This window comes from Gracilinanus agilis, chromosome 3 (genome assembly GCF_016433145.1).
Source record: "Gracilinanus agilis isolate LMUSP501 chromosome 3, AgileGrace, whole genome shotgun sequence".
NCBI classification, from domain to species: domain Eukaryota; kingdom Metazoa; phylum Chordata; class Mammalia; order Didelphimorphia; family Didelphidae; genus Gracilinanus; species Gracilinanus agilis.
In genome coordinates, this window is record NC_058132.1 from 66,176,719 (window position 1) to 66,203,282 (window position 26,564).

General features: G+C 39.5%; 1 protein-coding gene across 1 annotated transcript in view; it reads left to right on the forward strand.

Moving 5' to 3' along the window:
• The window catches only part of LOC123241035 (acid sphingomyelinase-like phosphodiesterase 3b), a 33,158-nt gene that overhangs the window by 4,375 nt on the left and 2,219 nt on the right, over positions 1-26,564 (forward strand). Inside the window, exons 3-8 of the mRNA XM_044668745.1 lie at positions 3-198; positions 3,709-3,806; positions 7,272-7,415; positions 10,941-11,113; positions 19,801-19,981; positions 26,312-26,445. Coding sequence (XP_044524680.1) covers positions 3-198; positions 3,709-3,806; positions 7,272-7,415; positions 10,941-11,113; positions 19,801-19,981; positions 26,312-26,445 — 926 coding nt within the window. The remainder of the gene's footprint in view (positions 1-2; positions 199-3,708; positions 3,807-7,271; positions 7,416-10,940; positions 11,114-19,800; positions 19,982-26,311; positions 26,446-26,564) is intronic.

Consider the following 26,564-nt stretch of genomic DNA (forward strand, 5'->3'; position numbering starts at 1 on the left):
AGACCTGCACCTTGAACTAGAGTATAATCATATGTCCGAAGATCCATCACAAGTGTGTCCATCATCAGGTTCCCAATTAGTGTCCAATGCAGGTGTGTGGGGAGATTACCTTTGTGATGCTCCCTGGATGCTCATCAACTCGTCCATTTTTGCCATGAAGGCCATCTTGCCTAAGCCGGACTTCATTCTCTTGACTGGGTGAGAACCTTTTCCTCAACAGAAACGCTGAACTCATCATCTTAGTTTGGAATTTTGGCAACAAAGTCAAAGCATGTTAGAGTTGGAAGGATCTTTTGTGCTTGTCTGGTCTGGATATCCCAGCTTTAATTCAATGAAGCACTTACTGACTTAGTACCTTCCAATCCATCAATCAATCAGTATTTATCAACATCTACTCTGTGCCAGGCACTGTACTAAGCCCTGGGGATGCAAAACAGATAAAAGGCAATCCTTGTTCTCTTGGAGCTTATAATCTAATGGGGGAGACAACATGCAAACATATATGCAAAGCAATCTATATACAAGATAAATAGGAAATAATTAGAAGAGAGAAGGGACTGAAATTAAGAGGGGTTGGAAAGGATTCCTGTCAGAGGTGGGATTTTAGTTGGGACTTCAAGGAAGCCAGAGGGGTCAGTAGTAAGAGTAAAGGAAGGAAGACATTCCAAACATGAGAGACAGGCAGAGAAAAGTCCCAGAACCAGCCCAGAAATGGAAGGTGTTGTTTATGGAACAGCCAAGTGGCTAGTGTCACTGGATCAAAGAATATGGGCTGGGGAGTAAGGATAGGAAGACTGAAAGGTAGGAGGGGGTGAGGTAGGGAAGGGAAGGGAAGACAAGGGAAGAGAATAGGTATTAAGTGACTACTCTTTGCCAGGCATTATGCTAAATATTTTTTATAAATATTTTTATAAATATTAACTCATTTGGTCCTCACAACAACCTTAGTTGGTGGGTGCTATTATTATTCCTGCTTTATAGATGAGGAGAGAGACTTTCCTGGGTCACACAGCCATTGAATGTCTGCAGTTGGATTTGAAATTAGGTCTTCCCAAATCCAGGTCCACTCAAAGAGCTTATAGTCTAATAGGAGGATTGAATTAACTGCACATCCTAACTTCATTTATGCTTATGGCAATGATTAGGATTAGCCCTTAGATGTAATTGACAGGTAGACATGGAAAAGCAAGCCACCTGGGATTTTCTAAAATGATATACTTCAAAAAAGGTGCCAGGTGAGGCCCGGCTTTTCCTGGAATCCAAAAGTAAGATTTTATTGTCCAATACCAGACCTTGCCCTCAGGCAGAGAGGTCTTGTACTTTTGTCTTCACTGGCTGACTCTGCTGGGCCCTACTTAACAACTAGGCTGCACCGAGGTATATGAGATGTCTGGAAAAAAAATTTCATGTACCTCTTATAGGATTATAAATTTTCTGGAAAATCTATGATCCCTATGAGAGATAGATTATATGATTTAAAGCAGGAAGTGACTTTTGAGACTATCTAGCTCATCCCCCTTATTTTACTGAGGAAGAAACAAATTCAGATCAATTCAATGATTTGGGCAGGGTCACATAGAGCCAGAATTTGAACTATAAAAATGAAAAATGATAGATGCTTGTATAAATATATAAATTAGTATTTTAATTAAAGCCATGTTGATAGATAAAATCATTAGACCACGCGCTTGTAAGCATTCAAAACTGCCGCCACCTCCATTACTCTCTCCTGTTTCCTGGAAGCGCCTACTGGCAAAAGAGACCACTCCCTCCTAACCCACGAGATTTAAGCTCTCCCCTGCGTCAAGACGTCGGAAACGGAAATCAGTTGGACCATGTTGGATCACGGGAAATGTAGTTTTGATACATTTCCCTTGTCCATAGAAATATATACACTTTTAGATGGGTTTTCCCAATTTCCTTTTTACAGAACCCTGGTCTTTTGATCATCAATCTAGGATTCTTGTCTCTAACTAGGAGTTCTTAACTTGGTACCTATGTGTGTGTGTATGTGTGTGTGTGTGTGTGTGTATATATATATATATATATATGTGTGTGTGTGTGTGTGATAACCATATTTCAAAATTATTAGTTTCTTTTGTAATCTTATGTATTTTATTTTGTTATGAAAATAGCCAAGGATTCATTGAGTTCACTGCTGCCATCACTTTTAAGAATACCCAGAGACATATTAAGAAACAGTCTTTTTATATTATTTCTATCTATCTATTTATCTACCTATCTATATCTGTATGCTCAGCATAGACTCAGAATTTCTAAGTTCCCTCTGGCAATACACAGTGTTTTCCTAAGGCTTTTGTAGTTTCCAGTTACTTCAGATGGGGAGGTTTACATGTCAAATATAGCAGAAGGGGAAAGATTATATCAATATATTGGTACAGGAATTCATCTAGCAAATGATTATTTTTAAATCGAGAACAAGTTCTTTTTGTTGTTGTTGCTGGTTAGTCATTTCAGTCATGTCCGACTCTTCATGACCCCATTTGGATTTTTTTGGCAGAGATACTGGAAGGGTTTGCCATTTCCTTCTCCAGCTCATTTTCCAGATGAGGAAACTAAGGCAAACATGGTGAAGTAACTTGCCCAGGTTCACACAGCTAATAAGTTTCTGGGGCCAGATTTGAACTCTGGTCTTACTGACTCCTGGCCTGGCACTCTATTCACTGTGCCACCTAGATGCCATAGAGTTGTGTTAATTATTGGAAGTTTCAAGTAAAGGAAGTCTCAGTGGGCTATATGATTTTTCTTACAAATAAAATGGTTGTACTGGAGCCAAATAGAAACAGAATTTTAAAACTCTTATTTCAATTTTATGCATTTAAAATCCTTGTTCTGAAAAGATGTCCTGGGCCTCACCAGATTGTGGCCAGAGAGTCTGGTACACTAAAAACTTCGAGAAGTCTCAATCTCTGTGATTGCTGCTCCATGATTCTATGGAAGATATTATAGTTTTTAAGCCAGAGGGGCCCCCTAGAGATAATCTATCTTATACCATTTTACAGAAGATGAGACTGAGGCCCTGAGATGCAATTATTCAAGTTTATACAATGAGCCTCAGAGTCAGTACTATAGAACCCAGCTCTCCTGACCCATACTACCTCTCTGGCCCCACACTGGACCTGGGGAGTCTTTTTTGACGCTAGAATCAGATCCTAGAAAGTAAAGATCTCATTTCACATATGCATTTGGAATCTGGGGTTCTCTAGGGGATAATGAAATTGTCATGGATTCTTGTATCCTAGTCATCAAATGTTGTCCTTTGATTTTGTCTTATTAAATGTTTAGGCAGGAGACTTCCTCATATTGTCTGATGCCAATACAAACTTGGAGGTGTGTGTTCAGATTGATAGGACAGCTCCCTGTCCTCTGGTCTGCCAGGTGTACCCAACAGTTCTGAGGTGGACCTGAGAAACTAGATTAGTTTTAGGGTATAGAGTAAAAATTCCCTCCTATCCCAGTGATTATGGTTTTCACCTAACTACCTGCAAATCCTAGAATTCTATGGGATAAGGATGGTATGCCCCGGAAGTTTTCCCTTCTGAATCAATGGAATTTATATTGGCTTTCTCCCAACCACAGTATTTCCACCATATTGGTTCACCCAATTTGTTACCTCAGGCCTTCTATCCTTTCCATGGAAATATCTGCCTCTCCCTGGTCTTACATTCTACACTGGTGACTTTGCAGTGACTTCACAGCTCAAATCCTTAATGAAGAATGGACAGAAGAAGCCGTGTTGATCATAGTGAAACGCTTGACGGACCTCCTTCTATTAGTATTCCCAGGTATGATTCAACCAATTAATGAAGGATCTCTTATTGAAGACAGGGTTGTTTTGCAACCCTGCTGTATGTTTCACAGATTTATGATTTCATTAAAGTGAGTACCTCTTCCACCTGTGCCCATGCACCCTCTTCATGCCTCAGGAGAACATTCTTATGGCTTCCTGTGACCAAAAAGAAAGGTGGCCAGTCTTTTGCTAGGCTGAACTATAGACCTCAGGTTCCCACTTTTCTCCAGCATGTCCCTGGGGCTACCTTAAAATGTGAGGAATTTATAAGGTTTCCACATTATTGAAATAGCCTTAAAGAGCCTGGCATCTCCTTGTGCCATGTTGAGGCAGAGGAAGAAGCCTCTGTGGGTTACAGAAGAATTGGATGAAACATTCTTTCCCACAATCAATCAGTCAATCAATCAGCAAGATTATGCCTGTGTCAAGCATATTCTAAGTGTTAGAAAATAGCAAGATAAAAGTGAAACAGCCCCAATCTTCAAGGAGCTTTTGGAAGAGACAAGCTGCCGTATAAAAGATAACACAAAAAATCCATGCAGACTAGACGAAAGGTAATCTTAAAAGGGATGGCACTAGGGGCAGCTAGGTGGCTCAGTAAATAGAGGGCCAGGCCTGGAGATGGGAAGTCTTGGGTTCAAATTTGGCCTCAGACACTTCCTATCTGGGTGACCTTGGGCAAGTTACTTAACCCCAATTTCCCAGCCCTTACTATTCTTCTACCTTGGAACCAATCCGTAGGATCCATTCAAAGGCAGAAGGTAAAGGTTAAAAAAAAAAAAAGGAGGGGTGGTACTAACAGCTCAGACTGTAGAAAGTGAGAGTTTAAGAGGGTTGGGGAATGAAAGGGAAAGGAATAAGCATTTATATAGAGACTGCTATTTTCCAGATGCTTTATAAATGTTACTTCATTTGAATTTCACAGCAAATCTGTGAGGTAAGTGTTAATATTTTCCACATTTTACAGTTAAAGAAACTGAGGCAAATAGAGGAGTTTTTGGGGAGGAGGGAATTTAAGTGACTTGCCCAGGTTTACACAGCCAATAAGAGTTTGAAGTTGGATTTGAACTCTTGATTCCAGGTCTAGTGTTCTATCCATTTGTATAGATCAGTGATTCCCAAAGTGGGTGCCACCACCCCCTGTTGGGTGCTGCAGTGATCCAGAGGAGGCAGTGATGGCCATGGGTGCATTTATCTTTCCTATTAATTGTTATTAAATTTAAAAAAATTAATTTCCAGGGGCGCTAAGTAATTTTTTTCTGGAAAGGGGGCGGTAGGCCAAAAAACTTTGGGATCCATTAGTATAGATGGAAGTGTTAAGGAGCTTAATTGAGAAAGGAAGGCTTGGTTTTGCTTTGTTGTTTTTTTTTTTTAAACCCTTGTACTTCGGTGTATTTTCTCATAGGTGGAAGATTGGTAAGGGTGGGCAATGGGGGTCAAGTGACTTGCCCAGGGTCACACAGCTGGGAAGTGGCTGAGGCCGGGTTTGAACCTAGGACCTCCTGTCTCTAGGCCTGACTCTCACTCCACTGAGCTACCCAGCTGCCCCTTGCTTTGTTTTTAAGAAAAAGGAACATTTGGATGCTTTGTAGGCAGCAGAGAAGGAGCTGGTGGTTAGGGAGAAGTTGAAGGTATTAGAAAGACAGTGAGGATGAAGAGGATGACAATAAGCTGAAGAAGACAAAAGGGAATAGAGAGTCAAAGGTACACACTTGACAAACAGAAAGATTGCCTTTCCATCAGAGAAGTGTCTGGAGAGGGTAATTGTGGGAGATGATGTCAGAAGGATGTGAGATGAGAGGATGGGAGAAAGGGAGTTTTCCAATGGTCTTTCTTTGATTGAAGTTTGAGGTAAGAAACTCAGCAAAGAATGTTTGGCAACAGTAGAGCCTCTGCCTCTGATTAGAACCCTACCTCTACCAACTTCCTTTGAGGAATTCAGAACACTTTTGGTTTTCAGCGATTATTATAGTCATTCTTGAAATAGGGAGACAAACACTAATTTTTTGCGTGTTTTTCAGGCAGTGAATGTTGAAACTATGACCAGAACCTTAGATATTCTGATGTGTCTTTTCCGGTCATTTCTGTTGTTTACTCCTAGGGGTCAATGAAAATCTCCTATTGCAAGATAATAACTTTGATATTCCAACCAGACTAAATTGCTTGGCTTTCCTTCTCCAGCCTACATGTACTCTTTGTTTCAAGCAAATTGGCCTGTTTTCTGTTCCTCGTACATGGCATTCCAACTTTCAACTCAGTGCCTTTTCACAGGCCCCTCAACTCCCATACCTAGAATGTGCACCCTCCTAATTGTTGCCACCTTTTAGAATCCTTTATACCCAGTGATTCCCAAACTTTTTGGCCTACCGTCCCCTTTCCAGAAAAAATATTACTTAGCCCCCTGGAAATTAATTTTTAAAAAAATTTTATAGCAATTAATAGGAAAGATAAATATACCTGTGGCCATCACCACTCCCCTGGATCACTGCAGCACCCACCAGGGGCCAGTAGTGCCCACTTTGGGAATCACTACTTTATACCCCTTCTTTGAAGGCTGAGCTCATATGCAGTCTTCTATGGGAAGCCTTTAGTTATTTTAGTCCTTAGACCCTACCCCTTCCTCCTTAAATTATTATGTAGAAAATGATCTCTATTTGCAGACAAACATAATAGAATTTTTACAAAACTCCAGAGAATAAGCATCAAAATTGAGATAATTAATAGCTATAGCAAATTAGCTGAATGCAAAATAGATCCACAAAAATCATCACTATTTCTATACCATAATAACAAAAATAAAGAAGAAATGGTAACAGTAAAATAATTTTTGTGAATTTTTTCAAACTTAAAGTTTGCTAGATAACTAAAGTACTATATAAATATTAATTAATTTTGTTATTGGGTAGCTAGTATATGGCACAATGGATGGAATGCCAGACCTGAAGTCAGGAAGATGAACCTTCCCGAGTTCAAATCTGACCTCAAACACTTACTAGCTATGTGACCCTGAGCAAATCACTTAACCCTGTTAGCCTCAGTTTCTTCATCTGTAATATGACCTGGAGAAGGAAATGACAAACCACTCCAGGATCTTTGTCAAGAAAACTCCAAATGAGGTCATGAAGAGTTTGATATAATTGAACTACAACAATATTTTTATTATTACTTTTATTATTTGACTAGAGCATGGCCAAGGGAAGAGAAAGTAATTCCTTTTTTATATATTTTTTTATTTTGAATATTTTAGTAATTCCAATAAAACACAAAATCAGCCACTCTTAAATTGGTCATCTTGCAGTGGTTCAGTTGGGGTGGGAGTGGGTAAGAACTGAAACAGATTGATAAAATGATAGTTTTTTTTATTATGTCTATGGTTCAGTCATCCACATTATCTCTTTTCCTGTTTAGTGAAGATAATGATAAGAATGTTCTTAATTTTCAATTTGTATTTTCTCCCTAGAAACTACAGTCTACGCTACTTTGGGAAACGATGATTTCCACCCCAAAGACCAACTTCCAGCAAAAAGCAATGTTATTTATAGTTACATAGCAGATTTGTGGAGGCCATGGCTTGATTACAAATCAATCTCTCAGTTCAAAAAAGGTACTGAATGATAGAGAAAAACACTGTTCCAGCAACCAACATTATATATATAAAAGTGGTATGGTATACTAGACTTAGTTTCAATTAGACCCATGTATACATTGGCTTGTTTTTCCACGTCCTGACCCATCTGTAATTTCTTACCCAGTTCCCCTTCTGAATTATAGAAATGACAGAGTCGGGTCAGGGATACAGTCTGGGGCCAGGAACATAAAAAAGCTCACTTTCTTCAAAGTCTCTTAGCCCAGGTGGGGATTGCACCAATAATGCTGACTTCACTGGCACTGAACTCTTAACTTCAGTGCTCAAGAGTCACAGACAAAGTACCAGAAAGAGTGAGGCTGAAGATATAGTACTGAAAGGGTGGGCCCTTATAAAACAGGAATGGACAGGTCCTGGGTGCCAGGATGCCAGGGCACCAGGACTATTTCATCACCAAGCCTTGGATTTTGGGGCATATCCCCAAATACTACAAATTTCAAGAAAGTGCTTTCTTCCACTTCATGTACATATACATTCTGCTATCATAATAACTTAAAAGTAAGTTAAAAACAACAACAAATCCCAAACCCAGAAAATAAGTCTAGATAGAAGTTGTAAGTGGGGAGCAACATAGGTAGTGGCCACCCAGCCATCCACCTCCTCCAACTTGTGTTTGGGTTCTGTGTCCAGAAAGCAAGGTTAGAGAAGAGAAGGGGAAGAAGAGAGGGATAGCCAGGCTAGGGAAGGGTATTTACCAATTATCAGAACCTTTACCTGTCCTATATATTGTTTAGGAAGTACCCAGGTCAAGTATATTCCTTGAATCTTGCCAGAGGATTATTTGAGACCTTTCTGTAGAACCTCATTGATAATAAAGTTCATTGAGTCTAGGTCTGAAGGCTGAGAACCAGTGCCCAAGGTGCCTTTTTATCCCCCAACCTTGAAAGCTGGACATTTTGTCTGGCTCCCTAATTTGGGGGTTATTTTCTTGGATCCAAAGCAAATTTGGTGTGGGAAGAAGATCAAGTTAAGATTCTTCTGATTTCTTCTCCATCCTGTTGTGGGAGAAATACCCAAGTTTGTAGCAAGGTCTTACCCCAAGAATGGGAGGCTCAAATGCCATTCAATCCAGAAGTAAGAAAAGAATTTTATTTGAAGAAGAAGGGCATCTAAAAATAGTATAATAGCCTACTAGCTGATGGAATAGCCTGGGAGCTAATCAGAGAGCCTTGGGGCTGATGGATTAGCCCAGGGCCTGGTAAAGTAGCCTAATAGCCCTAGAGCTGATAGAGAAGCTCCACAGCCCTGGACTGATGGATTAGGCTCTAAAATGGTGGAGTAGCAGCTCTGGAGCTGTTGGAATAGCAACTTCATAGCCCTGGGATGATGGGAGTGGAAGCTCTCAGGGTGGGGGAGTAGCCCTTGGGACTGATGGAATAGCCCAACAGATAACAGAGAAGCAGCCCCAGATGTAGAGTGGCAACCCAAGGTGTGTATCAGGGTTTGCATATTTATTAGAGTCTGGGGGCTAGTCATCTCCCATTCCAGAGAAGTCTCCACTTTCCCCCTGGAAAGTGGACATGGCCAAATTCAGATCAAGCTGTGTTTTGGGGTTTGATGTCATAGATGAATTTAGTTGCCCCAGAAAGGGACTAAGGAGCCTTTGCAGGGGATTTTTCTGGAATGCCAGAACCCTTTGGTGTGCATGTTCCATGTTTCCTCATGGTCCCACCTGGCATCATTTGTCAATGTGGGAGATGTCTGGCTACTCTTCTGGAATGGGAACATGGAGGGGGGGTAATGGAGGGTAGGAGGTACAGCATAGTACATGACCCCTATAGGTAATTAGTAATGCCTAACAGTTCAGGACTAAGGTAAATATAGAACAATGTGAGTGATAATACCAACATCACAAAGCTGATGCCCAATATAGAATATTACAGATCCAGTACAGGTGATGGATGATACAGAATGGGTACCTGATTGATGATAGTTTCTGCCATTTATGCTTGACTAATGCTGAAACTACAGGTTTTACAGTTCATGTTTAACTACTGCTAAGGGGTGAGAAGTACAAGATTTCAGAGCAGGAGGGTCCTGCTTCTGTTGCTGCCGCTCACTTGCCCACTGCCTGTCTCCATCAATTCCCTGACAAAAAAAAAAGGGTTGCAGCATCTTCCACTAGCAGAACTTGGACTCCATCAGAAGTAGTGATACTTTGGATTAGGGAGGTATCCAGGAAGTCTAATGGAAGGTCATCTACTCAGAAGACTCAGTATGACTAAGCAGCAGGAGAAACCTCATATGACTGTGGAAGGGGTAAAGACAGAAGTCCTGTGGTCTCTGGGAAGTGATAAGGCAAAGGAAGATGGAGCAAAGGAACCAGCCTGTGAAAAAACAGTATCTGAATGGGGAAGGGCAATGGCAGCTCACAACTGACAACTGACAGGGAAGGAGCTTAACACACAGGGGACACACCGTGAGGCACACAAATCCCACAGGGGAAAGAATAATAAACAACACTACTGGGGAATGGGAAACTGTTTAGGAGAACTAATAATAACTGAAACCTTCACAACAGCCAGGGATAGTTAACTCTCAGTGGATCCTTGATGGTTGGGAGAGAGGATGACAAGGAAGTCAAACAAAGCAAAGTAAAATTTATTGGTTTGATAAGATGGGAATTGGAGGGAGAAGGGTTTCTAACCTCAAAGGGACCAACTTCCAGAGAATGGTGACAGTTATTTGGGGTGGCTAGTCCTAAGCTACCTAACAGACAGCCAGCAAATGGCTCAGCTGAATGTGACAGGGCTATGGGAATCTCATGTAAGGTCCTTGATGACTGCCAGATGATGTTTAGACACAGGAAAATTCTGTTCTCAGCAAGATAATCCAAAAGGGCTAGGGAGTACAGGACTTCCTGGAACTCTTCACCAACTACAGGACAGATCCTGACTCTACCTAGGTCTTCCTCTTCTGTCTTGATTTGCAGATCCACGTTCTCTATGGAGATCCCAAATAATCCAAAGACTAGTAGTACAGCAGCATCCAGCTTCACACCTCTTCTCCAAAGCAGGAAACTGCCACACTGTCTCTCTGGACCAAACCCCTTTTCCATTCTGGCTTAGAATATTCTCTGTCAGCCAAACTGGTCTGTCTTTTCCTACACACTATATATGTCTACCTATCAATTATAAATTACCTGTAACACCTAACAAAGTCCACATGTTGTTTAGGGAGTCAGAATGTTAGCATTGGAAAGACGCTAAGAGATCACTTTAATCCAAGCAGCCTCCTTCAGAGGAGGAAGCAGCCAGAATAGGGGAAGAGCCTGGCCCAAAATTACACAGAGAGTTAATGATGGAGCTTGGTCATCTCAAATTAAGCTCTTCTGAGTCTCAGGGCTTCTGACTCCCAGACATTCTTCCCTGTTTCCACTTAGAGCTGAAGGGAAAGAGGGGTGAGTGTAGCCCTGATGATGTGTGTCATCAGGAGCATAACTACACCTTCGTTTCAGCCTTCTCTCTGGATTTCTTACCCAAGGTGCCTTCTATCATCAGAACTTGCCTGGTAAAAAGTCAGCTGGGCAAGTCCTGGCGCTCAACACCAATCTGTACTATGAAAAAAATGGAGCTGAAAGCCGCATGCATGACCCAGGGAAACAGTTTAAGTGGATGGATACTGTGCTGAGTGAAGCATTCCAAGATGGAAAAAAGGTAAATAGAAATGATAGAATACCTATTCTTTGCAAGGCTCTATGCTCCTGGGGAAGATGCAGAGGTAGGGAAGGCATCATTCACTAGAGGCAGCTTAGGTGGTGCAGTAGACAGTCGGCTAGACTTGAAGTCGAGAAGACTTGAGTTCATTTTCTGCCTTAGACACTTAATAGTTGTGTGATCTTGGGCAAATCACTTAACTTTATTCAGCCTCAATTTTTTCATCTGTAAAATGGAGATAATAATAGAATTTACCTCCCAGATTTGTTCTGAAGCTCAGATCAGAGAACATATATAAAACACTTTGTAAACATGAAGTACTGTATATTTTTATTAGTTATTAGAATCTCAGTTGTAAGGGAAAGGACAAACCTATACTTTTAAGAGGAATCTTTTTCATTCCCAACATATGGTCATCAAGTTTCTACTTGAAGATTTCCATCGGAGGTGGTTCATTCCACTCATGGGCAACTCGAATTATTAGGAACCTTTTTCCATATGTTAAATCTGGTTCTTATCTATGTATCCCCAATGTCTAGCAATAGTGCCTAGCATATTAAGGTGTTTAAATAAATAATCGTGGATGGATTAATTGAATTTGTATATATACATGTATATATATCGACATTTATCTGTTTGCATCTGTTAAAGTTAAATTAAAAACTCTGGTTCTTAGTTTCCACAGAGTTTATTAATATTTACTTGAAATAGAGAAGGCAGATAGATAGAAATTAAAGCCTATTTCTAATCTAACCACGTGTCTTTTCCACAAAGCTGTCTCTCTCAGCCATGGTCCTCCACCAATGTCCAAGGGAATAGAGAGGGAGCACTTCCTGGTACCCCTCTTTTATTTCTTCCCCTTTACTCCTGATCTTTTCCAGGTCATTTCACCTGTGACCTATGTTTGGAGTGCTCTCATGTGATGTCCAATTATGTGATATAGAGCTAGCAGTCCAAGGGCACAGGAAATTCCCTTAACACAATCACCCCTTTGATTCTTTAGGAGACCAGCATGTTAAAATCTCCTCCCTTGGGGTTTCTAGGAGATTAACATGTCAGGTCTCCCCAGCGAATCATTCCACATATGTAGCTTATACCTCTAAAGCTTCTCTTACTAGAGTTGTGTAAAATAATGTACTTTATAAAGAGGCAATTCCAATAATTTGGGGATAAGAAGGAAAGAAAAGAGAAAAAAAACAAAAAGTGATTAATAGATGCATTGACAAAAAGCCAATTATATGTCCATCCTCCTTCATTTCAGTTCATTATATCCCAAAGTTCACTGTGGCTCTTTTGATGCAGTGTATAGTTTCCACAGGCTTCCTTATGGCACCTTCTCCAAAAGATCAATTCTTTTGATTTGGGGTATTGGCAATTTTCTTTTTCTAAAATTGCTTTAAAAGATCTTAAACCTTGGATTTTTAAGATAATCCCCCCTGACGAGGGTGGTGACCAATACTAGAATCACCTCAGGATACATGACTTAATTATGATGTATGTGAATCAATTCTGAAAAGAAGCCCTCTCCACCCATCCAAAATAACCCAAAAGAAGAGAAAAAAATTAAATTAAATTATGTATCTCACAATCTACGTTTATAAAATTATAAGTAAAAAAAATAATAAATCCATAATAGGTCCTTGAATCACTAGCAAGGCCCAATTAAAGTGATTTATGTCCTACAGGCCTGCAGGACAGTTGCAGCAATATTGTACTTACCCATTGGCAGTCAGGACTACAGAAAATTGCCATTATATAAAAGATAAGGGACTAGATTTTTGAGATAAAAGGGAAATATGATTCCCTGGTCTGATTTTACCTTCTATCTTGGGGATAGGGGGAACCAAAATGAAAGCCAAACTAAGGTACTTGTAGGAATCTGACATGGGAAAGTCCATTGTCTGGATTTGTCAAAAGCCACTTCCTCGAACCTCAGAAACAAGTATCTTGATGTGGCTCTTCAGCAATCCCACAAGGATTGTTGGTATCCTTGATCTTGTGATTCTTTGCACTGAGCCGTGGCTCTTTTGTGATCCCTTCTTCTGAAATCAGACACAATTATTAGTTAAAGTCCCATAATACTTAATCAATGGCAGGTTTCCATAGACTAAAGCTTTTGGGTATGCATTGGTTAATAGACTAATAGGGCTAATACACATTGTAAACTTATCCTTCAAAATAAAAAACATTAATACTGATTCCATGTACTCAAATACAAAAAATAAGAAGAAAGAAGAAAAAAATAAAATATTCTATTACAAATGAAAACAACAACAACAACAATAAAAAGTAGGAATTCATAGTTCACATTCCATGTGTCAGCCAAACAGAGGCACAATACAAAAGCAAGTTCTATTTCCTTTCTAACTTGGCGATGATCCACAGTGTGAACGGTACATAATTTTTTCACCAGGTAAAAATCTTATTATAAATAGTAGTATAAAAGCTAATGCAGATTTTAAGTACCACAATTATTATAAGCTGTGGACTTTTATAATGGTATTATCTCCAATCCATTCATAGGTGGAGGGTACTAATAAAGCAGATATAACAGAACATATAGTTAATAGCCAAAACATAGTAACTGAAATTGATATTGTGTAACATAATATTTTACATTAGATTAATATGTAAACTTAAAAACAAAATTAAATCTTAAAACAAACAAGCAGCAAATACAATATATGTGACAAGATACAGTCACTCAATGTCAATAGGAGGTACCCTTTTTACATGTGAGCAATGAATCCAAGAGTCCTCTTCTCCAATTTTGATAGCTTTTGGATTGGTTCACTGGAAATTATATACAGCTTGTCTTCTGGGCATAGATCTGTATTTAAAATTGTGTTACATAGATTTCTTCACTATGGGGAGGGGAAATCCCTAAACTGAAACACTTAACATCAATAAGGCAGAGGAGTCTGAAAGGTTTTAAAATTTGCCTCCAGATTCTTTGAGGTCCTTTCCCCTCCCAAGTTCCATCATTCATCTAGATTCCTTTGGACATGCCTCTGGCCATTTTGGCAATTTCTCTGTGGTACCTCACTGTGATAACAGATTCCTTGGCATGGTACATTATGGTCTGACTTATAATTCACCCTATTATAATCACTGATGCTGTTAGAGGATCTATTATTGTTATTTTTTTCTCAAGCTTCTTCTATTTCTATTTTCTTGGTTCCCGTTTCTACAATCCATAGCTATATGGCCTTCCTTCCCACAAAAAAAGCAAGTCATTGGTTGCCTCTTGTGTTCCTTTAAAAGAACTATGACCTCTGTCTGTCTTATAGCTCTTTTTTTTACTTGTTCCTTTAATTTGGCTATTTTTTTCCTTAATTTCTCCTCTAATTCAACTTTATCCCTTCTTTAATCTCTCCACTAATTCAGCTTCCTCTCTAGCTTCCTTTTTATGGCCTTCAAAGACATAAACCACTACTCTATTTAATGTATTGAGGTCCATAATGGACCAGTCAGGGCATTTAGTCATAAAATATTTCCCAACAACCCTGCAGCATTTTTCTACAAAATGTGTTCTTATGTGTCTAATATCTTTTTCCCTAGAAAGATCTAGGTCAAGATATCTACATCCCAGTTCAACAAGTCTATCCATGAACCTGAGATGTGTAAGAGGGGAAAATGGGAATTATTATGGTTGGACTAGATCAGTGGTTCCCAAATTTTTTTGGCCTACTGCCCCCTTTCCAGAAAATATATTACTTAGCCCCCTGGAAATTAATTTTTTTAAATTTTAAAGCAATTAATAGGAAAGATAAATGCACCTGTGGCCATCACTGCCCCCCTGGATCGCTGCAGCACCCACCAGGGGGCAGTAGCACCCACTTTGGGAATCACTGGACTAGATATTTAAGGTATGAAATTGATTAACTCGATTTCAAAATAAAATAGACTCAAGTCAGGATGACTTTTATGGGGTGGTTTATTTACAATTAGGAAGGTTGAAGGTAGGGAAATTGAGAGAGAGAAACTCTGGCCCGGATAAGAGGCCTGAACCAGGTAGGGATTTAGAGGCCCCAGCAGAGGTGAATTAAACAAGGCTTCTAGCCTCAAGGCCTCCTCTAAGAAGAGAGGCCTCCTTGAGGCTAGAGCCTCCAGAAACACCAAGGGAAGAGAAAGAGAGTCAGCCTAACTTACCCACATGACAATTCAAAGGGAAGCAGTCTGAGATCTCACCAGAGATCCTTCCACACCAAATTCAAAGTGCCAACCTCCCCTTCACAGGAAGTTACCATCATATTTAAAAGATAGCATCTTTCATCACTTCCTGCATCCACTTCCAACTTCGAATGGACAAATGGCAGCCTCAACACCATTTTGGACTGTGCAAAGGGCAGCCCTTGTTTTTGATTTGTCACTTACTATCACATGTGGGTAACAGACCTCACCCCCCCCACACACCTAATTCTAAGTTGGGTGGGGTGACATTATTTCTGGTGGCTAGAGTCTACACAAATGAACAAGGGTAAGCTAATTCCATTTACACAGATGGTTTCTCATTTTCCTCTTGTTTCAAGTTTTCGAATTTAGTCCAAGTACCTGGCCTGTAAGAATAAGCCCTCATTGCTTTTAGTAATACATTCCTAGCCTGACATAGATGTAAGTAATCTTTTCTCTGAATTTGGGTCTCATTTAGGGTCTTTAGTTGGCCAGTGAACAGCCCCTTCTTCCTAGACATGATTAACAAGAGAAAGCACCTTCTTTCTTTCTGTTTCTGCTATCAGAGTGTGCATTTAATCTTCTATGTCCAACAAGACAGGATTGTAAGACCTGTAAAAGCTTTCAAACTTATTTATAACTACAATAGGTTCATCTTCAAAGGAGGGAGTTTTCTTTGAATCTCTCAATGTCTTGTGGAGAGAAAGATGTATGATGTCTAATATTTACTAAATTCTCTCATTTATTATAAGTGAGAACATCTCTACGAGGGAACAGGTCTGTATTTGAGTTGTCTGTGATTACTACTGTCTTAATTGATGTTTGGATTGGAGTCAAATAGATGGGGAAAAGAGGGAGGAGGGAGTGATTGAGTGGGGAGTGAGTGAGGCTGGGGAGGGGCTGATCAATAGGTGGAGGCAGGGTGAAAGGATTTGGGGGATGTGGGTGGGGAGGAGAGTGGGTTGGAAATCAGGGTTGGGAGCAGGGAGGAGAGAAGGAGAACCGGGTAGGATGGGTGGTGGGGTTGGTCAGTGAAAAGAGGAGGGTAGAAAGAGGAAGAGCAGAGGGAGAAGGAGGAGAGTGGGAAAGAGGAGAAGGATGGTTGTTAGGTGGAAAAGAATGGACAGAGGAAAGATGGGTGGAGACTGGGTAGCTGGGAGGGAGAAAAAACCATGCAAGATAAGAGAGGAAATGAACAGGGCAAGGCAAAGACAGGTGCCAAAAGAACAAGGTAGGTGGGTTTAAGGGTCAGATGGTAAGGTAGGGTAGAGAGGTGGGTTGGGAGGAAAGGAGATGGGAAGGGTGGGAGGTGAGAAGGGTCTAATGGAGGAGGGGAAGGGCTGAAGGGGTCAAGTCCCAGTTTGAGAAGAGCCTCCTCACAGGCAGGGTAGGAAGATGACAGGGTGTCTGTCTTGCTAGATTTAACTAGTGGTTTAGGATGAGGAACTTAAGGAATTAAGCCAGAATAAAGAGTGAATAATCTCCTGGTTGGAGGGCAATAGGGGCAGTTTGTGAGGGTTTTCAGAGTCAACCAAGTTATTTTCAGTGGGTTTTATTGAATTTTCAAACATATTTGCACAGGAGCTAGTAAGCATAGTCTTTAGAATTCTTATGGTCAATGATCAGTTTTAGTTCTTTCAAATTTTTCAAAAAAATGAATGAAAAATTCATTTCAAAAAATGAAAGGATCCCAAAACATTAAAAAAAATTTGAGATATAACTTCCTTTAATTTTATTATAGAAAGCTACTAGACTGGAGTTAGGGTTAAGTAAGCAACTAATGTGAGGCACTAGTAATTGTTTCGAGGCAATAGTACCAATAATAAATACATATTTAGAATAATAATTATTATTTTTGTTTTTTTAATTATGATTATGTTTTAAATAATCACTGAATTAGTATATTTGATTAATTAATATAGCATCGAATTAGTTTGGCTTAATTTGATTTTGTTTAATTTTATTAATTTGAATTTATTTAATTTAATTCAATACTATATTTTTAATTAGTAATTCTTTTATTCAATTTGATTCAAGTTGGTTTGATATATCCAATTATATTTCATTTTATTATTTAAAAAAGTTTTAAATTAAATTGCCTGCAGTTTTACTTCTTGCCTATGGGTGGCCCTACACCTGCATGTACTAGCTGCTATGTGCCTTTAGCCACAGCTAGGAGCACAGAGTCTCAACCCTCTGCTGGGAGATCAGGGTCCAGGGCCTGGTACAGGAGATATCCCCTGTGTGGTTTGGTGCTTTAGTCCCCACCCTTTCAGCCAGGATCATGGAAGTCCTCTTGGGTTAGGATTGACTTGGCAGCCAGGCAGCAATGGGGGTGGATAGCATTGGTGGGGACCACTTTGGGGTGCTTGCAAAGGTCTGGCCAGGGGCCAGGGCTGCAGCTGGACTATGCAGGGACCTGGCACCATCATGGGTCCAGGAGCTGGCCTCAGCTCTAAGCTGGAAGCCTGTAGTTCTCCACTGGGGGTGGTGGTGTAGCTGTGCACCCCTCCTTCCCTCCATCCCCTCCCCCACCCAAGGGTCAGTGGGGAGCCAGGGGATGGAAGCTGGTAGAGGCTCACCTCACCAGGTGGGGTTGGCAATGAAGGGCTGCGAGGCTCTGCTGATTGTTGCTAAAAGCCCAGCTCAATAGGCAGCAATAAGGTGATGGGTCAAGGTTGGCTACATAGCTGTTCCCAGTCACTACTCAGCCCTGAGCTGGTTTGAGGTGGTGGTGGTGGTGGTGGTGGTGGTGATGGTGGTGATGGTGGTGATGGTGGTGATGGTGATATCACTCCTCTGCATGGCTCCAAGGGAATTGGCAGTGGGTGGCAGCAGGGGACAGGTGAAAATAGCAAGTAGCAGCAGCTTATCAGTAGAAGCAAGGTAGTCTTTCAGCAGGGGCAGCCAGGGAAAATGCAAAAAGCCACTTTGCAGCAGGAACAGGAGAAAAACTGATTTATTCTATTCTATACTAAAAGACTTCCTTAAAAAGAGAATTCTTTTTCCAAAACTTCAGGTTGCCATCTGTTAAAGTTAAATTTAAAATTCTGGTTCTTAGTTTCCATAGATTTATTAATATTTACTTAAAATAGAGAAGGCATTTAGATAGAGATTAAAGCTTATTTCTAATCTAACCTCCTGTCTTTCCACATGGCAATCTCTCTCAGCCACAGGCCTCCACCACTGTCTTAAGGGAATAGAGAGGGAGCATTTTCTGTCAACCCTCTATTATTTCTTCCCCTTTACCCTGCATCCTTTACAGGTCATTGTCCCCAGGTCATTTTACCTGTGTCCTATGTTTGGAGCGCTCTCATGTGATGTCCAGTCACATGACATAAAGCTAGCAGTCCAGGGATACAGGAGATTCCCTTCACACACATCCATCCATTTATCAATCCATCTCTCTATCTCTCTGTCTCTATCTCTCTGTCTCCCTATCTGCAGCTTCTACTTACTGGTCCTCATTCTGCTGCCTGGGTCCATGCAAAACAAGCTGAATTTCTCTTCTTCCTAACAGCCTCTCATATATTCATATACACACATATAATTATAATTTTTCCTCCTACATTTTTTCTTCTCCAAACTAAACAGTCCATGCTCCTTCAGCTGGTTTTGGCATGGCGTGGTTTCAAGTCTCCTCATCATCCTGGCTTCCTCTAGATGAGCTCAAACTTCTTCATATCTTTCCTAAAATGTGGTGTTTAGAACTGAACACAATGCTCCAGAGGTAGTTGGACTGGGGCAGAGTGCAAGTGAATCAGTCACCCCCCTCATTCTCGACCATATCATCTTCTTAGAGCTGCCCAAGACTACACTGATTTTTTTCAGCTGCAATGTTGTGGCATTCTAGGCAAGTAGGTGATATAATAGGCAAAGTGCAGAGTCTGGAACTGGGAAGCCCTGAGTTCAAATCCTGCCTCATACACTTACAAACTTTGTGACCCTAGGCAAATCTTTCTGCCTCAGTTTTCTCATCTGTAAAAGAGATAATACTACCTATGGTGATTCATGCTGATCTTGAAGTCCACTAAACCCTCAGGTTACATGGACAATTGTCCATTCCTGGATAATAAGATAGATATGTAGTGGTCTCTGACCACTAAGTGGCAAGTTCAGAAAAGGGAAAGGATGAAGCACCTTCTATGTGCCAGACACTAATAACTCTTTTTACAACTGAGGAAACTGAGGCAAAATGGTTAAGAATCACACAACTAGTAAATGTCTGAGATCAGATTTTAACTCGTTTTCCTGATTCCATTCCTAATATTCTCTCCAGTGCTTTACCTCATTATCCCAATGTACTGGCAATTGGATCTATGACAAAAACAAGTGGTTTTTCAGTATCCACTTGAAGACTCCCAGGAGTAGAGGAAGCCCATCCCATTTTATGGCCTTGAAGGAGGCCCAAGATTTCAGCAATCAGAGAGGAGGAGATTCAAGGAGGACAGAGATGTCTCTCTGAGTCTTCTCCCCTGGCACCCTGGATAGCCTGAACCCCTTTCCTTTGTCAGGTGTTTATCATTGGGCACATGCCTCCTGGCTTCTTTGAGAAGACCCAAAATAAAGCCTGGTTCCGGCCCAACTTCAATAAACGCTACATGGAAATCATCAAGAAACACCATCATGTGATTGCGGGGCAGTTTTTTGGTCATCACCACACTGACAGCTTCCGGATGTTTTATGATGACACAGGCAAGCATCTTCAGGGTGGTTTAAAGTTACATCTTCTCTCATCTTCAAATAACTTTCTCTTCCAAACTGCAGGGATGTCTTTGGCCAGGGAATTGTCACTTGCAGGTTTCTTGTTTAGTTGTGTCCAACTCTTCATGACCCTCTTTGGGGTTGTCCTGGAAAAGATGCTGGAGTGGTTTGCCATTTTTTTCTCATTGTCTCATTCCAGCTCATTTTCTAGATGAGGAAACTGAGACAAACAAGGTGAAGTGATTTGTCCTGGGTCATCCAATTACTAAGAGTCTGATTTGAACTTAGGAAGAAGGGTCTTCTTAACTCCAGGCCTGGCACTCTATCCATTCAGGTCCCAGAAATTTCCTATATTTTGGTTCTATAAATTAAGCCAACATATTAAGGACATACTCTTTATGGAGTGTCAGGCTAGGTGATAAGGAAGAAGGTATACAGATCAGAGAAGACTTGGGCCCTACCTTTCATGAAGGATGAAGTCAGATGGGAGGATAAGACATATCTGCAGAAATATGTGATAGATCTGAGGTAAACCACTTTAAAGTCCAGGGCAAGAAAGGTGATAACTGTGTGGGGAGATCAAGGGAGTCCTCCTGAAAGAAGTGAGCATTTGAGGAGGATTTTTTTAATTTGAAAAATTTTATTTGGCATTTTTTTGTTTATGATGATCTTTATTATGTCACATTGAATTTAATTAAAGTCCATACAATCAAAAAATTGTGGGACAAGAAATGTTTGATACTGAAAGATCTTACAAGCTCATACATAGGTGCTAGAATTTTAAACAACAGAATCCTTAAGTTTCCTAGAGATATTGTTCTAGAAAATGGCAAAAAGGCAAACGTTGATACATTGAACTTGTGGGAAATGGGAGAATAGGGCTCCCACAACTACCAGAAACTAATTTTTCACTAGAAATTGCCGAAAAAACTTTGTTCTACATATATTTTTATCCACATTACATGTCAATACACTTCTTATAAAACATTTTGAGATGCATGATCTTCACCTCCTCTGGAGATTACCAATAATAAAGAGATATACATGTGTCATCATGCAATACATATTTCCATGTTCATCATGTTGTGAAAGAAGATACTTATTGCTTACATAAGAAAAAATTTCATGGAGGAAATAAAGCAATGAATGGTATGCTTCAATCTGCTTTCAGACTCCATCAGTTCTTTCTATGATGATGAATTGCTTTTTCATCATGAGTGCCTTATTGTTGTCTTGGATTCTTACATTGCTGATAGTAGGTAATTCATTTACAGTTAAACATCAAATATTATAATATTTAAGTTTTAAAATCAAACAATGAAAACATGGTAGGATGAACAGCACCATTGAAGTTTCTGCTCAGATACTATCCATTCTAGAAACTTATAGTCATCATACCTCTTTTTTTTTCCTATGACATATAGCTTTCAATGCGCATGATTGCCAAAACAAAAGTGAAAATGAAGTTACTCATAAAATCACATGGATGCTTTAAAGTTACAAAAGTTAAACAAGTGAATGTTGAAGGTTGCTTACAATTTTTAATATGTATAGACTTGTAAAGAAAAAGATAAGTAGAATAAAGAGGCAAATGTTCATAATAACTACAGTATTGTAAAAGAAAAGACACCTAAAATGAAGTTGAATTCTGAGTAACTAAAAAAGTAGTAATAGTCTGGTAATGAAATTTCCCTCTTTCCTTTAGGTAGAGTAACTGGGGATGAAGGCAGGATGTGGTCAGAATACTCCACCTTTTTTTTTTTAAACTGTTTTACTTTGATGTGGGGTACAGTTCAATTTCTATAGGTGTGAGGTGATAACACAGTGGTATTCTTGAAATTCTTGAAATGTCTGTGGAATGGGTTGGCTTGAATACAGTGAATTCTTCATTACCATGGTCTTTAAGCAGTGACTAAATGACCATATCTTATGTTGATTTTCTTGAGTTCTGGGTTTGGGCAGCAAACTCTCTGTTTAAGTCTTGTTTTTTCTTGATGAATGTTTGGAAGTCCTCGATTTTATTGAATGACCATACTTTCCCCTGCAATAATATAGTTAGTTTTGCTGAATAGTTGATTCTTGGTTGGAGACCCAGTTCTATTGCTTTCCGGAATATTGTGTTCCATGCTTTCCTGTCCTTCAATGTAAATGCAGCCAGATCCTGTGTTATCCTAACTGTGGTTCCCTGATATCTGAATGACTTCTTTTTAGCAGCTTGTAATATTTTTTCCTTGGTCTGGTAGTTTTTTGAATTTGGCTATAATATTCCTGGAAGTTGTCATTTGTGGATTAAATATAGGAAGTGATCTGTGGAATCTTTCAATTTCCACTTTTCCCATTTGTTTGAGAACTTCAGGGCAATTTTCTCTGATAATTTCTTATAAGATGCTATCTAAACTTTTTCTTTTATCATGATGGTTCTGGTAAACCAATAATTATTAAGTTGTCTCTTCTAGCTCTGTTCTCCAGATCTTTGGTTGAATCAATGAGGTGTTTTCATATTCTCCTCAAATTTTCCATTTTTAAAAATTTTGTTTAATATATTCTTGCTGCCGTGTGAAGTCATTTGCTTCTAGTTGTTGAGTTCTGTTTTTTAAAGACTGAATTTCATTCCTGGCTTTTTGGTCATCCTTCTCCTTCTGGTCTGATTTTCTTTGTAGATCATCTTTTGTCTTCTTTGCTTCAATTTCAAGCTGGCCAATTCTGGCTTTTAAGACTTTATTTTCTTGTTTTAGTTCATGTATTTCCTTTTTCAAATTGTCTTCAGCCTCTCTTGATTGCTTTTTGAGTTCCTGAAGTTCTTGAGTTAATTGAATTTTGAGATCTTCCAAAGCTGGTGTCCAGTTTGCTGGAACTACTTCCTCTTCTTCTATTTCTATTTCATTTGCTCTCTTTTCACTTCCTTGAAAGAAGCTGTCAATTGTCATTTCTTTTCTCTTCTTCTGTTGCTTATTCATATTTTTTCCTTCCTTGTTCTGCTAGTTTGAGCAGATGTATTTAATGATCTTTGATGAAAGATCTTCCCTCATCTGGCAATGGAGGTTTGTAGTTACTTTCTCTGCCCTTTGAAGACTTCTTGTCTGTCCAATTGTTGGGATTAGTCCTGTGCTGATTGGATTAATTTTACTGCTTAATCTACCCTGAGGCTAAAACCTCCAGAGGAGGGAAAAACAAAAAACAAAACAAAACAAAACAAAAAACAAAACCCCCCCCCAAAAAACATGGGGGGACAAGAAGGAGCATTTTTGCTGAACTAAGCTCTCCAGCAGTGGGGTTCCCCTGCACTGTAGGCTGTGTTTGATCTGGTTTTCTTTCCTCTTGAAGCCCTGCATTCTCTATCTAGGTATGAGGAAGTCAAGCTGTCTGTGGTCTGGGGTTTGCCTCTCTAAGCCACCATCTTCCGGGCATTTTTGCTGTGTTTTTCTGGTTTTCTCCTCCAGTCACCTCTCCAGTGCCTGTGTTTAACTCCCTGAGTCTGGTGCCAGCAAGGCCCTCTCTCCGGACTGGCGCATCTACCTGCCCTGATATGTCCCTGGCTGCTGGAGACTCCACACAGCACTTGGGGGAGGCATCCTAGGATTCCCCTTCTATACCCTCAGACCCGACAGTTCAAGAATTGAAGCCTTTTTCTTGGTGTACCTCTTTAGTTGTGCTTCAGTAGGGTTCCCCCTGCTGTGTCCTGTTGTTAGATTTGTTCCTCTTTCTTCTTGAAGTGCATTGTTTTCAATCTCGGTATGTAAGGGTGCAGAGGTTTTAAGATTCACTCCATCTAAGCCACCATCTTCCCTGACGAAAAAATTTTATTTAATTAATTGATTTAGAATATTTTTCCATGGTTAAATGATTCATGTTCTTTCCATTCCCTCCTCCTACCCTCCTCCTATAGCCAATGAGCAATTCCACTGGGTTTTACATGTGTCATTGATCAAGACCTATTTCCATATTATTAATATTTGCATTGGGATGATCATTTAAAGTCTATGTCACCAATCATATCCCCATCGACCCATATGATCAAGCAGTTGTTTTTCTTTTGTGTTTCTGCTCCCACAGTTCTTTCTCTGGATGTGAATAGCGTTCTTTCTCATAAGTCCCTCAGAGTTGTCCTGGATCATTGCATTGCTGCTAGTAGAGAAGTCCATTACATTGGATTGTGCCTCAGTGCATCTGTCTCTGTGTATAATGTTCTCCTGGTTCTGCTCCTTTCACTCTGCATCAATTCCTGGAGGTCTTTCCAGTTCACATGGAATTCCTCCAGTTCATTAGTTCTTTTAACACAATAGTATTCCATCACCAGCAGATACCACAATTTGTTCAGCCATTCCCCAATCAAAAGGCATCCCCTCATTTTCCAATTTTTTGCCACCACAAAGAGCGGGGCTATAAATATTTTTGTACAAGTCTTTTTACTTATTATCTCTTTCGGATATAAACCCAGCAGTGCTATGGCTGGATCAAAGGACAGATGGTCTTTTAAAGCCCTTTGGGCATAGTTCCAAATTGCCATCCAGAATGGTTGGATCTACTCACAACTCTACCAGCAATGCAATTAAAACAAATAAAAAAAATTAATGCAATTAATTTTGCCACATACCCTCCAACATTTATTACTTTCCTTTGCTGTCATGTTAGCCAATCTGCTAGGTGTGAGGGGTGGTTACCTCAGAGTTGTTTTTATTTGCATTTCTCTAATTATAAGAGATTTAGAGTACTTTTTCTTGTGCTTATTGATAGTTTTAATAACTTTATCTGAAAATTGCCTATTCATGTCCCTTGCCCATTTATCGATTGGAGAATGGCTTGCTTTTTTGTACAATTGATTTAGCTCCTTATAAATTTGAGTAATTAACCCTTTATCGGAGGTTTTTGTTATATTTTCCCCCAATTTGTTGCTTCCCTTCTGATTTTGATTGCATTTGGTTTTGTTTGTACAAAACCTTTTTAATTTAATGTAATCAAAATTATTTATTTTACATTTTGTAATATTTTCTAACTCTTGCTTGGTCTTAAAATCTTTCCTTTCCCAGAGATCTGACAGGTATACTATTCTATTATATTCACCCAATTTACTTATAATTTCCTTCTTTATATTCAAGCTATTCATCCATTCTGAATTTATCTTGGTGTGTAGGGTTTGAGATGTTGATCTAAACCTAATCTATCCCATACTGTTTTCCAATTTTCCCAGCAGTTTTTGTCAAATAGTGGATTTTTGTCCCGAAAGCTGGGCTCTTTGGGTTTATCATACACTGTCTTGCTGAGGTCATTTACCACAAGTCTATTCCACTGATCCTCCCTTCTGTCTCTTAACCAGTACCATATTGTTTTGATGACCGCTGCTATAGTATAGTTCAAGATCTGGTACTGCTAGGACCAACCCCCTCCTTTACATTATTTAAAAATTATTTCCCTTGACATTCTTGATCTTTTGTTCTTCCAAATGAATTTTGTTAAAGTTTTTTTCTAATTCAGTAAAAAAGTTTCTTGGTAGGTATGGCACTAAATAAGTAAATTAATTTGGGTAGGATTGTCATTTTTATTATGTTAGCTCATCTTACAAATGAGCTATTGTTTTTCCAATTGTTTAGATCTAGTTTTAATTGTTTGGAAAGTGTTTTATAGTTGTGTTCATATAATTCCTGTGTTTGCTTTGGCAGATAAGATTCCTAAATATTTTATACTGCCTGGGGTGATTTTAAATGGAATTTCTCTTTCTAACTCTTGCTGCTGTGATGTGTTGGAAATATATAGAAATGCTGATGATTTATGTGGGTTTATTTGTATCCTGCAACTTTGCTAAAGTTGTTGATTACTTCTATTAGTTTCTTAGTTGATTCTCTAGGATTCTTTAAGTAGACCATCATATCATCTGCAAAGAGTGATAACTTGGTCTCAAGGAGGGTTTTAAAGGATGAGGCAGTGCAATGGGAAGAGACAAGAAGAGGCTAATCTTACAGTAGGGAACCATGTGCCAAAGGCCCATATGGGGGATTGTGAGTAGTTCAGGTTGGCCATAATTTAGAGTCTATAGAGAGGAACACTATGGCATATATATGTGTGTGTGTGTGTGTGTGTGTGTGTGTGTGTGTGTGTGTCTGTGTGTGTGTGTATCTATATACAAATAAATGACATAAATATAGCCTATTTAGACTATCACCATGACAAAAGTGGCAAAGAAAGGTGGGAGAGAAAATAGATTTTGATTAACTGAAAAAAAATTTTAAAAAAAAGGAAAGTGGATAGAGTAGGGCTAGATTTTAGATGGCCTTGAGTGTGTGTAAGAAATTTGAATTGCATTCATATTTGGCTTCTTCTATAAAGATAAACCTGTCAGTGTCATGTTTCTGACTCCTGGAATGACGCCCAGGAAAAGAACCATTCCCGAAATAGAAAATGGAGCCAATAATCCTGGGATCCGAGTCTGGGACTATGATCGAGACACTCTACAACTTCAGGTAAAAAGCATGACCCCACCTAACTTAATTTAATTCAGTGCAATGAGCATTTTTTTAAAACTTTACCTCCCATCTTAGAATCAACACTGTGTATTAGTTCCAAGGCAGAAGGTGGCAAT